Genomic DNA, 14,134 nt, shown 5'->3' on the forward strand with positions numbered 1-14,134 from the left:
AGTTCAGGTTTACCAACCAGTCATTTCTGAGGACTCATCAGAAAGAAATCCTTTTGGAAAGCTGGTGTCACATTTCTCCTATTTCAGACCTTGGGTACTTAAGGAGATTTTCAGTGAGAGATTATGCACCATTATTAAAAATTAATTTGGCTATTTCATCTTCAGTGTCTTCTGCCCTCTTGCTGAATGTCACTGGAACTTGTTCTTTGTGTGTTCTACAGCATCCTCTACCAGCACACAGACCCTCAAAGAGGGGCTCTGACTTTCCTCTCTACTTTCCTCCAGGGTAAGCAAAGAATTAATTTAGCTTTTCTGCTATGACCTTATATTACCTGAGTTTTTCTTTCAGATCCTGATCAAGGATGCCACTGGTTCCCTGACAGACAGACTTTCTGCCTGTAGGACATCCGAAGACTCTGTGATTCATTTTGATACTTTTTTCAAATTATTCTTCCACCTTTTGTCCTACTTCTTGTGTCTTTCACATTTAATCTCCCAGATTTTCTACTTCCCTCATTTGAGCACACTTTCAGATTTCCAAAAGAATACCTGCTTGCTTTCAACAGCCCTATCTCTGCTGTTCTCACCTGCCAGCTTCTTGTTTCTGATCCTTCTCCAGCCTGTGCTGCCAAGCAGGGGTGTCCTGACCACCAGTCTCAGGTCTGTCTGGGAGAATTTGACACTCTTGGGTCTTCCTCAGGCTCTTTCCTAAAAAGGTTCTTTACCTCAGTTCCCCTTTCTGAGGTCAGGACAGTGGTGAATTTTGGGGCTCCTGTTGTTCTTGTGAAGAGATTGGATCCAGGGTATGTTGCAGTCTGTGAGAGGCTGGGAGGAAACAGTCTGGGATGGATGGATGGATGGATGGATGGATGGATGGATGGATGGATGGATGATGAGCTTTGGGTCAGTTCTCCTCTGAAAGTTCCTTAACCAACTGCTCCATGCAGCAACCCTTGGTCACAGCTGGAAACAGTCTCCAGGCTAATTTAACCTTAATTTAACCTTAAACTGACTGAAGTCATCAGGGGCTGTCACAGCTGAAAGAACAGGCCAGGGCTTCAGGTCCTAGTTTCACAAAGCTTGGGTCAGGATAGGAGCCTTCCTATCTTGCTCTGGTTTGGTTGGGTTATCAGGTTTTGGTGGCAGAGCCAGTGGGAGGTAGGGGTGAAACTGAGGATGGGAAGAGGAGGAGAAGCTGCGGGACAGGGAAAGCACTTCACTTGGGCAGGGCAGTGATTCAGAAGTGCCCAGGGGACAGGAACAGTTCTTACAACACAAGAGGTTGGCTCACTGCTACTTCTAAGAGTTTAGTTCTTCTTTCAGCAGTCTAAGCACTGACCCCAGGGAGAACTTCTTATGGTAACACCTATCCCTGTCCTATGTGAGTCAAGAGAAGCCTGGGGCTGAGAGCTGCTCTCCTGCTCTCCAAGAGTTATGAGAAAGCAACAGGCACCTGAGCAGCATAGGTAGGGTCAGGCTTGGTTTCCTGGGGCTGAGGGGCTGGAGATAGCATCTCCTGCATCCCAAGGGGAGGAGGGTGTCCCAGCTGGGGCTCTGGGGAGCTGGGCAGGGGTCCCTGGGCAGGCAGGCAGGGGCTGTGTTCCTGCAGGCTGTGTCCTTGGCGTGCCTCAGCCAGCCCTAATAGCTGGGATTAGACTTAGGGCAGCTTAGTGAAATCCAGCCCTGAAACAATCCCTGCATAAAGGCAACAAGTGGCTGGCTGGGGCTGCACAGCCTGCACTGACAAGGGATCCAGCAGGGAAAAACTGGGATGCAGCACAGAAACCTTCATGATTCTAAAATGTACTCTCTCTTCTCTTCCTTCTCTCTCACATTTTTTTTTTCCTTGTGTTTTTTCCCACTATACTGATGTGGTACTTTTGCCAAAGTGTATTTGTGTGAGAGGGGTGGCTTTAAAAATGAAATCATGTCAGCATTGTTGATGACGTGGGCAAGATTCCCCTGTGTTATAGCTGAATTTTAAGTAAGGATTGTAGACCTTGGGTTAATGGAACCAGCCACCTTCATTAAAATCATCAGCAAGACCTCCACCAGGTGCCCACAGGTTGTCCAGACCAGCACCACTTGCCCTGAAGCCATTACCTCCTGGTACAGAGCCTGGGCTGCTGGGTGCCTGTGAGTGATGCATTCCATGACAAAGAACAACTAAATGTTGACATGAAGTGAGTGCAATCCGGGTGCTTCTTCTGAACTTGCTTCTGTTAAATGTCTGTAAAAAAAAAAAAAAAAAAAAAAAAAAAAAAAGATTTGCCTTGCAGCACAATTGTGTTCAACTTTCATTGTATAAGAGCATTTGCACTCACAATGGCTTAAGGAAAAAATTGCCTGTCTGCCTTTGGTATTCCTCTGACTACACAGACATGAAAGACTTAATTGCAGGAGCTATTATAATTCCTTGTTGACTTAACTTAGATTTATGAGTATTTGGCATTACTGAAAATAGAGACCAAATTTGTAAGCTGCAGCAGTTTTTTGAAAAGCTGTTCTTTTGCTATGAAGTGACACAGTATTACTTTAGAAAGTGTTTTAAAGATGGAAGCAGCAGTCTTTTATGTCTGCAATATTCCTGTTGCCTCCCTGCCAAGTAAACTTACAGGAAAGAATGTACAGTAACACTGAGTAACTGTGTCACCACTACCCATGGGTACAATCCCACTACATTTGGTGCTGGCAGGAAGAGCCTTAGATTTTTCTCAGCCTCTTTGGGTTTGATGCATCTTGGAATTTCATCTCTCCAATCTGCTCCTGCATAATTTTTTCATCCAACTCCATGTGAAAAAAAAATAATGAGAGGGTAAAGCAAGTGCAGTGAGTGTTAATAGCCATGGTGCCTAATGTGGTCCCCAGCCCATCTGCTCAGCACCAACAAGCAGAGCTCCTTCTGAAGAGCCTGCTGTTCCTCTTGCTTTTCCTGGACACTCAGTGCAAACACCTCGAGCACTTTCTGAATCTGCTGCCAGTGCCAGCAAACCAGTGGTCTCCCTGAATGCTGCTGAGACCCAGACTCACTTGCAGTGCTGCAGGGGTGGTAGGACATGGCACAATCTTGCACATGAAGTGGAGGAGCTTGTGTTTCACAGAGCAGCCTGTGGATGTTGGTGCGTACAGTCCCGCACCCAGGTAGGAGACAGCTCTTGGCACTACTCGGTGGGTTTAGTTTTTCAGACCCCAGTGGAAGTAAAGACAACTTTGAAGATCATAAGCTGCACGTAGGTGAGAGATGCAGCTTCTGGCGTGGAATGGCACTGCGAGCAGTTTGGGCAGCAGGTCTGGGCCAGCACCTACCACATGAGGATCTCTGGGCTGTGAGCAGCAGCCTGACCATCCTGAGGGACGAGGGCAGGCAGGGCAGATAGTGTGGACAGGCAGTGGGGGTATGTAGGGCAGGCAGTGGGGTGCAGGTGGGACTGGCAAGGGGTGCAGGCAGTGGGGTGCAAGCAGGATAGGCAGGGGGGGCAGGCAGTGGGGGTAGGCAGGACAGGCAGTGTGGTGCAGGCAGTGTGGGGGTATCCGGCAGAGCAGGAAGTTGGGGCAGGAAGCGGGGGCAGGCAGCAGTGGGGCAGCAGGCAGCCCCTGCCCGGTGCCGCGGGGTGATGCTCATCCCCACCAGGTCGCTGCGGGGATTGTGCGGCCGGGAGGGGACGGGCCGACCCTGCGGTGCCGCTGGGGGCAGCCCCCGGTCCGGGGGTCTGGCATCCCGGTGCCGCAGCGGGCCAGGGAGCCTCTCCGGCGGCGCTCAGCTCCCGCCAGCCCCGAGCAGCGGCCGCCGCACATGTCCCTCCTCCTCCCGTCCCCCCCGCTCCGCGGGTGCCGGCGGAGGGGCCGCGGGGCTGGCGGGGTTCCCGATGGATTGAGGGCCGTCCTCCCCCCCGCCAGGCCCAGCCCGCCTGCCCCCTGCCCCTCCCGGTCCCCCTGGCCCAGCCCGGCGGAGGGCGGGCGGAGGCGGCGCGGCTGCACCTGCCCGGGCGGCGGGGCCGGGCTCGGGTGGCGGAGCCATGCCGGCAGCCACAGCGCCGGGGCTGGACGTGCCGCGCACCGCCGCGCCCGGGCGGGACAGCGGCAGCCCCCGCGGATACACAGGTAGGAGCGCGGCCCTGGCCCCGCACGGTCCCGCGTCGTTTGGCGGACAAGTTCCCTCCTGCGCCGCACCGGGAGGGGGAGATGCCAGCAGGGGCATGCCAGATGCCGGGCAGGATGCGGGACCCCTCCGCGTAGGTAATGCGAGATACCGCGGGATACCAAGATGCGGGACTTCGTGCACAGGGATGTGTATTCCCGGGAAGGGGCGCGGGACCCGCCGTCCAGGGGTGCATTACTCTGCCCCCCTTTAGCTCCGGACCCCAGGGTGGGCACTGTCCCGGGTAGGCACCCTCCCCATCACCCTCTGTGCGCCTGCTCCCTGCAGCCGCGGAGGGCCGGGAGGAGGGGGTCAGGAGGAGAGAGCCTTCCCCACCCCATGAAGTTTTCGGGGACGCAAAGCCTCGGGGCGAGAGTCTCGGAGCCTCCCCCGGCACGGGCCGGGCCTTGGCGGGGTCCCGGCGCCCCTCAGGACGGCTGTGCCGGGGCTGCGTTCCGGGCGTTGTGGGGAACGACGGCTCCTGCAGTGCCAGCCTGGGTGGTGCGGGGTAGGCGCTTCCCCGGGCACCCGCAGGGATGGGTGTCCGAGCAGGGACACTACAGCAGCCGCTGCAACCCCATGTCCCCGAGCCGCCCCGGCTCACTCCGGACGCCTCCGGAGGGGGTTGTGGGAACCCCGGGGTGAGGGTCCCGGGTGGGGTCCAGGCGGCAGCTGGCGGCCTGGGCCTCAGCCGTGGCTTAATTGGTCCTAAATGGGAAGCCCTGGCGTTGGTTCCCGGGAGTTTGGAGTCGGCTCGGCTGAGGAAGGCGGGTGCTGCCCGGGGCTGGGCTGACGGGGGACCGAATCCACATCCCGGGGTGAAGGGGCTCGGCATCGAGGTGGCTGCAGCCTGCTGAGAGCTGCTGGTGCTGAGAGCCAAGCAGTCTCTGGAGAAATGTAAAATGTCTGGGCAGAAAATGAAGTTACGGTGTTTTAGTGGACCAGGGTTAAGGGGCTGAGGAGTGGAATGAGAAGCCAGTCAAAACTTATTTGCTGCTTTTTCTCTCTTCCCCCTCGGTTTTGTTACTCAATTTAATCGCGGGGATCGTGACATCCTTTCCACACCTCCTCCGAGGCCAATGGGTTCGGTTCACCTAGTGATGATGGAGCGGGCAGAGGGCCTGGCCCCGGAGGGATGCGAGCCGTGGCTCGGGATGGGAGGGCGGCGGCGAAGGGAAGGGGAAGGGTTCCGGGAAGGGTCCCCGCTGGGTCAGAGCTCTGCCCGGTGCCGTGCTGCAGACCACAGGGTTCCCGGGCTTCGGTGCCTGCAGGGCTGAGAGCCCCTGAAATTCAGGGAGGTTCTGGCTGTCCCCACCTATCCCCAGGAGTCCCGGGGAAGCAGTTTGCTCCTGCGGTCCGAATGTCAGTGACCTGCTCCTGTTGTGCTGATAGAAACGAGCAAAAGGGTTTGGTGTAGCAAAGCCCTCAATTGCATCCACTGAATGTGCTTAACTGTGCATTTAATTGGAATCTATAGAGCAGATTGTTTTAAAATGTGAAGCAAGTTCTGGGAAAGCTACTGAGAGAATTAACAACTTAAACACAAAGGTTGCCATGATACTAATAATGTAAATTACCAACTTTTTTATTTTGTAAAATCATATATATTTGTCTGCTTTTATTGGTTCTATTGACCAATAGGTGAAGTTTGGAAGTGGCATGGCCCCTGTTGTACTCAGCCTTTCTATTCCTGCAGAGGTTAATGCTGCCCCATGTAGATCTGTGGCAAAACTTGCAGAAATGCAGGATCCAACAACAACAACAAAAAAATTGGCATTCAGACTAGAAATCCACCCTCAGTTAATCCCTCAGATATTAACAAACCTGCCTTCTCTCAGCCATGTCTCCAACCAAAACAACAAACACTATTGTTTCCAAACCAAGTGCACTGAAACTGTGGAGCAGGAGTTCCCAGTAAGGTGCTAAATGGGACCAAAAAGGGAGTACAGAGGATGAGGGCATGGCTGTGCCTGCAGGGAACTGCTGCATCTTTTGTAGGGCCAGCAGAAATGGCCCAGGTGACCTTCAGAAATGACCCGCAGACCTTCACTGGGGGTCACACTCCCTCATCTGTCTCATCTCATTGCCATGCTAATGTGTGTAAGTTTGTCTTGGCCATCATCATCTGTGTAGATTTCACCTTTATTGAATATCCATTTGTCACTACAAATATATTGAGTTAGGTGAATGTGCTGCTCTTAAAACTGAGTGGTTTAGATAGCTAAAATTATGGCTACTTGTTCTATGATTATAATTAAACCCTTGTTCAGGATGCTTAATGTAAACGTGACCGTGTTATTTATGCAGCAGTATTTTCTGGAGAAGTGACCTCTAGAGAAAGCTGGTGACAACTGTTACACAATATCTTTCATTGTATCCTGTTATTATTGGTGATCATTTTTCAGGATGCTTTGATCGAGTGCCACCCTTGTCAAATTTCAGGTTATGAGTAATAGGGTGACAATAAAAATGTGCATGGACAAACTAACTCACATGGTCCTGTAGCAGAGGACACAAACAAACCCTGGCAAGATTTCCATCTGAATTAACACGTAAATGAGAGAACTTAAAGGAAGGCACAGCACTCAGTGGGTCTTACAGCTTTTTGGAACACAGCTGGGGAACTCTTTAACACCCTCTGCTGCAGTCCCTGCTCTGTCCCTCTGAGAGCCTCACATTGAGCAAGGGCCATGAGACCACTCTGTGCTTGAGGAAGTGCAGCTGGGCATTTGCAGAAGTGGGAGCCTGGCTTGTCCCTGGGGAAAGGAGCACATCTCTGAGAAGCCTTCTTCATGTCAGCCTCTTACATCAGGTGATACAGATGCTTTTGTGTGTTACTCCTGGCACTGGGGCTGTTTTGCTGTCACAGCAGCACTAGGGTATTATTGCCCCTCTGTTGTAGTTTACTTTGGACAGATCCTCATTGACCATGTCTTGCCAGGCTCATTATATTATCTGGAAAAGCCTCTGAAATGCAGAAATGCTCATGTCAGTGGTGACCTGAGCACTTACCTGCTCTGCAGGACTTGCTGTGAAGTGGGTGCTGCCATCAGCCCAGTCACTGCACTGCCACTGAGTTGCTGTTGCCTCTGGAGCTGCTCAAATTAGGCTGTGGCTCTTCAGGTGAAACAGGAAAAAGAGGAAGGAGTGATGGGGGTGTACCAATATTTTTAGTAGTCGTGTTGCTGAAGCTGCTGTCTCTGGCCGCCTCTTTTTTTCCAGGGCAGTCCCTTGGGTTTTGCTGTAATTCCTCCCTCATTCCTCAGTGCAATTCTGTAGCTTCTTCCAGCCTGGGCAGCACATACTTCTGTCATCATCAAGATGCATTTACACACACAAAAGTGCAGCCACAGACAAAGGGAATGTAGGAAAGAGATACAGAGCATGACAGAAACAATCATCATGCCAGGTTATAAATTAGTAGAGTTTTTTTGCTGCTGGGTTGTTGCCTGTAGCTGTGCCAATGCTTCATCCCTCTGCCTTTCCAAACCAGGGAAGAAGAGAGGCTGCCTAAGGTGAGGTGGAATGTGCTGAGGATGCTCCAGGCCAAGGCATGGAAAAAATTATCTAGCAGCCACCATTCAAGGGAAGAGACACAAGCTGCAGTTTGCTGGAGGATGAAGAGGTATCACCATATACCCTCAGTTATACCCTGTGTGGCTGCTGGAGGCCACAATGGGATGTAGGTACCAGGCTGGATGTATCTTTGGCATGATTCAAGGTGGTGTTTGTTCTGAGCAGCTTGTTTTCTCTGAAGTGAGTTTCCTTGCCAGAACAGAAACTGTGAAATCAGCTGCTCTTCCAGGAAAGCAGAAGCAAAGTTTTTCTTCAAAGCCAAGAGCACTACTTCTCTGCAGAAAGGCTGCAAGGCTGTTTCTTGCCTAGTTCCTGTGATCCTGAGATATGGCTCAGTTTTTAGGCTGGGGAAGAAAACATTGATCCCTGATTTCCCTTTCTACAGGGCAGACTGTGACACACCTTGGGATATATGGGATTGTAATTTCTCCAGCATTATTTCTCCTTCCTTTTTCTCCCATGAGATCAAAGTGAAGCCTTTTATTAAATAAGGTAAAATAAGTGACAGCTGCAGAATTTCAGCAAAGTTGTTTAATTTTCTGTACTGCAAGATGTTAGTGGTTGGGCGTTTGCACCAGGCACTGCTGCTGCTTTGGAAGAATGGTTTTTGTGCTTGTCATAAAAAGTCTGGAACAACACAAAATAGAGAAAGAAAAGAGTGATTAGCCCTTCTGGCACAGGCCTCTACCATGCAAGGTTGTTACCTGTGGTATTCTCCAATACCTTGTCAGAGCTACTCTAAAATCCCCCAAGTTACAGAGATGAATTATGTCTAGACTCCTGAATTTCAGCTAAGGAATGAAGTGAGTTCTGGACTCAAAACACTGATATTTCAAAAAGCATAAGTCAGCCTCAAAAAGTGGAAACCAATCCATCCAAATGGCAGCAGATATTCCAGCACTTTCTGGGTTAGTTGTGAGCAGAGATGTCCATTTGGAAGGGCCAAGCTGCTGCTATTTTGGCTGTTCCTGCCATGGCAGAGCCAGGAGGGCTTTCCCATGGGAAAGTGGAGCCTCCCAACACATATCTGTGACTTTCCAGTGAACTGAATCTTAACTGTGCTGAAATTAGCACTACTTAGGTTATTTAGTAACAATTGCCATTGACTTTTGGCCTGCCTGGCACTCCTGAGTCTTCCCTTCAATAATCGGAGGGGGAAAACCATCATGAAGGATGGGTGCTGGGTTTCATTTAGCTATTTTTATTGACACACTGCCATTAAATGCAGATGCAAATAAGCAAGTGTGTTATTCTGAGGAGCATTTTTGGCTAGCTGAGTGGATCAAAAGATGAGAAGATTGAGGGAGATGATCCTGCAGCCTGTGTGAAATCTGCCTCTCCCACATCGTGGCGTGTTTTAAAATGACGGTGAGAAATGCAGAAGTTGCAGGATGAGCAACTGCTCACCAAAATAAATCAATTCCTCTCTCTGATGAGGGTTTCAGGGACAGGGCTGGGGCCTGGTGGATGTACAAGGCTGTGCCAGCAGAGCAGAGGCTGTGGGGATGGGGAGATGCTGGACCTGCAGCCCCCAGGCTCCCAGTGCTCTGGGGCAGCTGAAACTGGGGCTGTGTTAGCACCAGAGATTCCTCTAACAGGACTGGAAGCAGTTATTAAGTTATTCTGAGATGAAATAAAGCCAAACACAAGTTCTGCTAACATATACAAGTCTCTTAGGCAGGGGGGTTTGGATTAAGAATACTTTTGAGGAGGGGTGAAAATGGGGCCAGAAAGCTGAAGGCAAGAGGGGGTGGACAAAACCTGAGTGCATGCATGGGCTGGGAAAGTGTTTGGGAAGGTGGTTTTGGCTATGGGGTGGCTGGAGGAGGTGCAAAGGGCAGGTTTTGTTGCTTGTTTGATTCCTCGTGCTCAGGAGAGCTTAAATTTTTACCTTCATGTAAAAGGACAGAATTATACCCAGGAGAGTTTCTAATCAATTGCAGTAATCTCCAAGACTGTGACCTTTGTTAGTTGGTTGGGTCCAAAGAGGCACCTGGACTGGAGACAGAGGTTTCACTTTGTCTGAAAAGAGGTTCCCCATGAAGCCACTGGCAGTTTGCACAGGCACAAGAGAGCTCTGGTGTCTGGCCTGCTATTGCCAATAAAGATAGAAGTATAGATGAGTACTGAAATCAGAGACTGTCCTTGCTCCATATTCGGGCTGTCCAAAGGCTGCCAGTGATTTAGCTGGATTATCTGATGCAGATTGTAGTTTCATAGCTAAGTAGCAGAAAGTGAAGGGCCTGGGGCTGCCCTCCTTGGATCTGCTTGAAGCTCCTTGGCCTTCTGTGTCTAACTCTCCTGCAATCATTGGCTTCTTTAATGGGAAAAAGTAAACACAGTGGCCTGGTTCTCTGGCCTTATCCTGGCATCTCCATCAATCTTCATGCCACCTTCCACTGATTCCTGTGGCCAGGAACGTGCTTGTTGTCTCACACTGTTAATCCCTGCTGCACTCGGGTGGTTTCTGGCAGGATGCTCCCTGACTTTCAGACATTGCAGGTCTGCAGGCTGTGTCCTGGCTGCATGCCCCTCTGTGCCATGGGTGAAGCCCAGCAACAGGAAAGTTGGACCCAGCAGCAAAAAAAAACCAAAAACCAACACCTCAGAAAACACAGTAGAGAAGTAAAAAAAAAGTTGTAAAACTGCAGAGCAGGTTTTTAAATCTGGCTGTTAGTTTCTTAGTTCATGAATGATTTCTATCACCATAATAAATTGCATGGTATTGCTAACTCTTTCAGGCTGATGTCTAAAAAAATCAATTATTCACAGGAATTCTTGCTGACAGTAGGGAATGCCAGGTCACAGCTCTGCAGTGAGCATTTAGCTGCTTAACACAGCAAAACAAGTGCAGGAACAGCTTCAGTTTGCTATTGGGAAGGAAAAAGGATGTGCGAGAGCCAAACAGAGCAGCCAGGGGAACAAATGCAGGCAGGGGCTCTAGCATTAAGGTTGTTTTTACTTATCAGGGTGGTTGGAAATTCTCCTAGAAAACTAACAAACCTGTGTTAAATAGTCTGATTTAAAACAAGAAAGTAGTTTCAAAGAAAAAAGGTTGAGAAGCTCCTATATTCTTTTCAAGTGTGTGCAAATGTAATTCTTACAGTTTGGGGCCTTTGGGAAATTCACCTCAATGTGAAATTTTAGGTGGGTGAGAAATATTTCCTACCTGATGGTTACACACTCATTTTTTTGCCAGTGCCTGAAGCAGCATTTCCCCAGCTCAGGACTTTTCCTCCTTCAACATTTTTTGGCCAAGGCAGTGTGGGTGCAGTGCTCACCTCATGCCCCACACAGGCAGCAGTTTCTGCTTTTACAGAGGCTCTTCCCAGTCTGGCAAACATCTTGTAGGAGCAGCAGCCCCCAGGCTGCATAGCCAGGGGACATCTGCTCTTATCAGTGATGCTCCCTGCCCCACCAGAGCTGCTGTGCACAGATCAGCCCCAGGGCTTGCTGCAGGCAGATAACCCAGGGCTGTCACTGTCACCGACTCTGCAGAGGCCAACAACCCCTGGCCAGGCTGAGCTCCATGTCCCCAGGGTGCTCAGGTGAGTGGTGAGGAGATGAAGGGTGCCAGGGTGTGGGTGGCAGAGGCACAGGGATGATGCTGCCCTCTCCCAAGGGCAGAGGGTCCCCCATAGGCAGCTGAGCAGGCAGCAAGAGCAGCCTCTGCCCTGCCAGATGTTCCATTCCCTTCACCCATCTATGAACCTGTTTTCCCTGCTTTCCCCCTCCACCTGCTTTTCCTGGGTAAAGGGCTTGAAGTTTTCTTTCAGCTTTTCCAGTGGGTTGTTCTTAAATGAAGGATTTTTACCCCTTTGCAAACTGAATAGGCACAGTGACCTGATCTTGCCAGGTCATCATATTCAGACTCATTTTTTCCATCAAGTGTGTTCAGATAATAATTTTTTACCCTGCACCCTTTAAATCCTGAGATCCTTAGCTCAGTTCTGCCCAGCATCTCCTGCTTCTCCATTCAGCCCACAAGTGGCCACCAGAAGTACCAGTGATTTAGATATTGAACCCACAGATTCAGAGCTTAATGGACAACAGTGCTGCTGCTTTCTATTTTAATTTCCCCATCTGCAAGAAGCAGAAAAAAGCACAATTACCCTATTGAAATTAACCTATTGAAAACCTATTGAAATGTTTAATTTTGGTGACAGAGGAAATCTAGAAAATGTATTTATTACCAGCTGGCTTTCAAGTTAAATATGAAATATATCCACTCAGGTGTTAAAAAAAAAATAAATTGTCTCCTCTAGAGAGAAAAAGGCAAAGGGTTTTGCAGAGATCCTTGGAGGTGCAAACCCATTTTACAGGTGAAAAGCCACTGAACTGCAGGTTTTCTGGCAGCAAGCCCTTCCCTTGGGCCCATCGATAGCCTGAGTGCTGATGTGTTTGCATTAGAACTGCCCAGACAAAGTGGTTTCGACGTTTTTCTACTTTCTGTGTTTTAGAGGGAACAAAAGCAAGAGCCAGGGCTCTGTCAGAGTATCCCCTTTCAGACAGAAGGGTCAGGTTTTCCAATTCAAGTTCAACAAGTGAGTGCTTGCAGCCTTCTCCAGAGCTCAGAAATGCCCAGCATCATCCCTGCTTGGTGGGAGGTTGCTGAAATAGATTTGCTCTAAAACTTGTCTGTTTCCCTGTTGATACTGGGTCTGGGTTAGCGAGGTGATAAATATTGACTTGGACACTGAAATCTGAATTTCCCAAAGTTATTTGCTTTCTGAAGCATAATTGTTTGAATGTTTTTGTTTACTGTGATTGTATTCTTGCAGTTATTGTTATGATGAAAAATGCACTGAGCATTGGTCCAAGGTGACCTTTTATCTTGACTGTGGACAAGGAAAAATTCCAAGATTTCTGGTCATCATGGTTTCCATTGGCGAACACACAAGGTTTGGTTAACAGAGCCCATGAATTGCTTTGCATGGCCCGCAGGAATGGTACAGTCAATAGCACAGGTTTAACAAATGAGAGGTTATTCATGAGCACTGGGCAAAAAAAACAATGAAAATTGAAACTATAAACCTACAGACTTCACCAGTCTCATGTTTTATGAAGGACACTTCCAGCAGCAAGGATGTACCTCTGGAAACCTGTCAGACCTGGCAGCAGAGGGACAGGGATGCTCCCAGTGTTTGTTATTCCCTGGAGAAGGAAGATTATATAGAAACAGATTCACAACCTGCACGTTTCCAAACCAGAGCTGGTTAATTTGTCTTGCTTTGCATTTTTCACATCTCTGATTCTGTGTGGCTTTTCCTAAAGCTGGGATGCCAGGGATGCTGGGGTATCACTCATGTCTTGCTTTCAATTTCAACCTCTCCAGAGACTGTGGATGCATGGGGGAGGCTGAGGACCATCCTTAGAAGACTATGGTATTTTATAACCAATTAGTTCTGTTTTTCCTTCTTGTAAACACTGGTGCTTGAGATGCAAGAAGCAGTGCTAACAGGCTTTGGAGGCAAGACCAGCAAGGGCTGAACCCTGAGTGCCTGGTGGGGATGGTGTGTGCTGGGACCCCCTTCTCTGGAGCGGTGGATTCAGAGGGAGGTTCAGGTTGGATATTAGGAACAGTTTCTTTATGGAAAAAATGGTCAAACAGGTTCCTAGGGAAGCAGTGGAGTCACCATTAGTGGAGGTGTCCAAAAATCATGTGGATGTGACACTTGAGGACATTGTTTAGATGGCTGGTGGTGTCAGGCTGGCAGCTGGACCTGATGATCTTAGAGGTCTGTTCCAGCCTTAATGAGTTAATGGTTCTGTGCTTTACATCTGTCTGGTCACTGGAGGCATTCAGAGTCTCAGCAGAAGGGCAGGCAAAACCCTTCTTCCAGTTGTTGCTCTTAATTTTATTCTCTTTGGGATCTTTGTTTTAGAATATACAAAAGCTCTGCACTGGGCAAATATGTAATTAATTCATTGCATGCCTTAGAATGACAAAGAGGGAGGCCCATCAGCTATATCAGCTCCATGCCCTAACCCATCTGCCACAACATCAACACTGACATCACTTCCACAGGTCATTTAAAGTGGGAGCAGTTTGAATTAAGCATGATTCTGATGTGCTCCTTAGTGAAGATAGAGATATAATTTATTTTTTTTATATGGAAGAAATGGTGATGATATAAATAGATTAATACTTTTAATTTGCTTTAGGTTCAACAGATCCTTTCTGTTCTTGAAAGCTGCACTATTAATAACTGCTCAGAAATCTCATAACCTGTTTTTTCAATTCTGTTGGTAAACAGACTAATAAAGCACAAACCCTCCATCTGTTCTAGCTTTACTTGGGGCTTCATTAAATACCTCATTTTTAATTTAGGTTTTATTTCTCATTTAGTTGTTCCCATAAGAAGAGAAATATTCAGTATTGCCCTCGTTGCTAGATCCAAGACCAAAGTCTACAGATGA

At 49.0% G+C, this 14,134-nt stretch overlaps 1 protein-coding gene across 2 annotated transcripts in view; it reads left to right on the forward strand.

Annotated features, from left to right (window-relative positions):
• The first annotated feature begins 3,976 nt into the window (after nt 1-3,976).
• Nucleotides 3,977-14,134, forward strand: part of SUSD3 (sushi domain containing 3) — a 34,040-nt gene continuing 23,882 nt past the window's right edge. The window contains exon 1 of one of the 2 annotated variants that reach the window (XM_030458520.1): nt 3,977-4,101. In XM_030458520.1, coding sequence (XP_030314380.1) covers nt 4,017-4,101 — 85 coding nt within the window. In that variant the 5' untranslated portion in view covers nt 3,977-4,016. Of the gene's footprint in view, nt 4,102-11,227; nt 11,263-14,134 lie in introns of those variants that run through there. The other variant, XM_030458521.1, reaches the window with a different exon arrangement.

The sequence above is a fragment of the Calypte anna genome, chromosome 12 (genome assembly GCF_003957555.1).
Source record: "Calypte anna isolate BGI_N300 chromosome 12, bCalAnn1_v1.p, whole genome shotgun sequence".
NCBI lineage: Eukaryota > Metazoa > Chordata > Aves > Apodiformes > Trochilidae > Calypte > Calypte anna.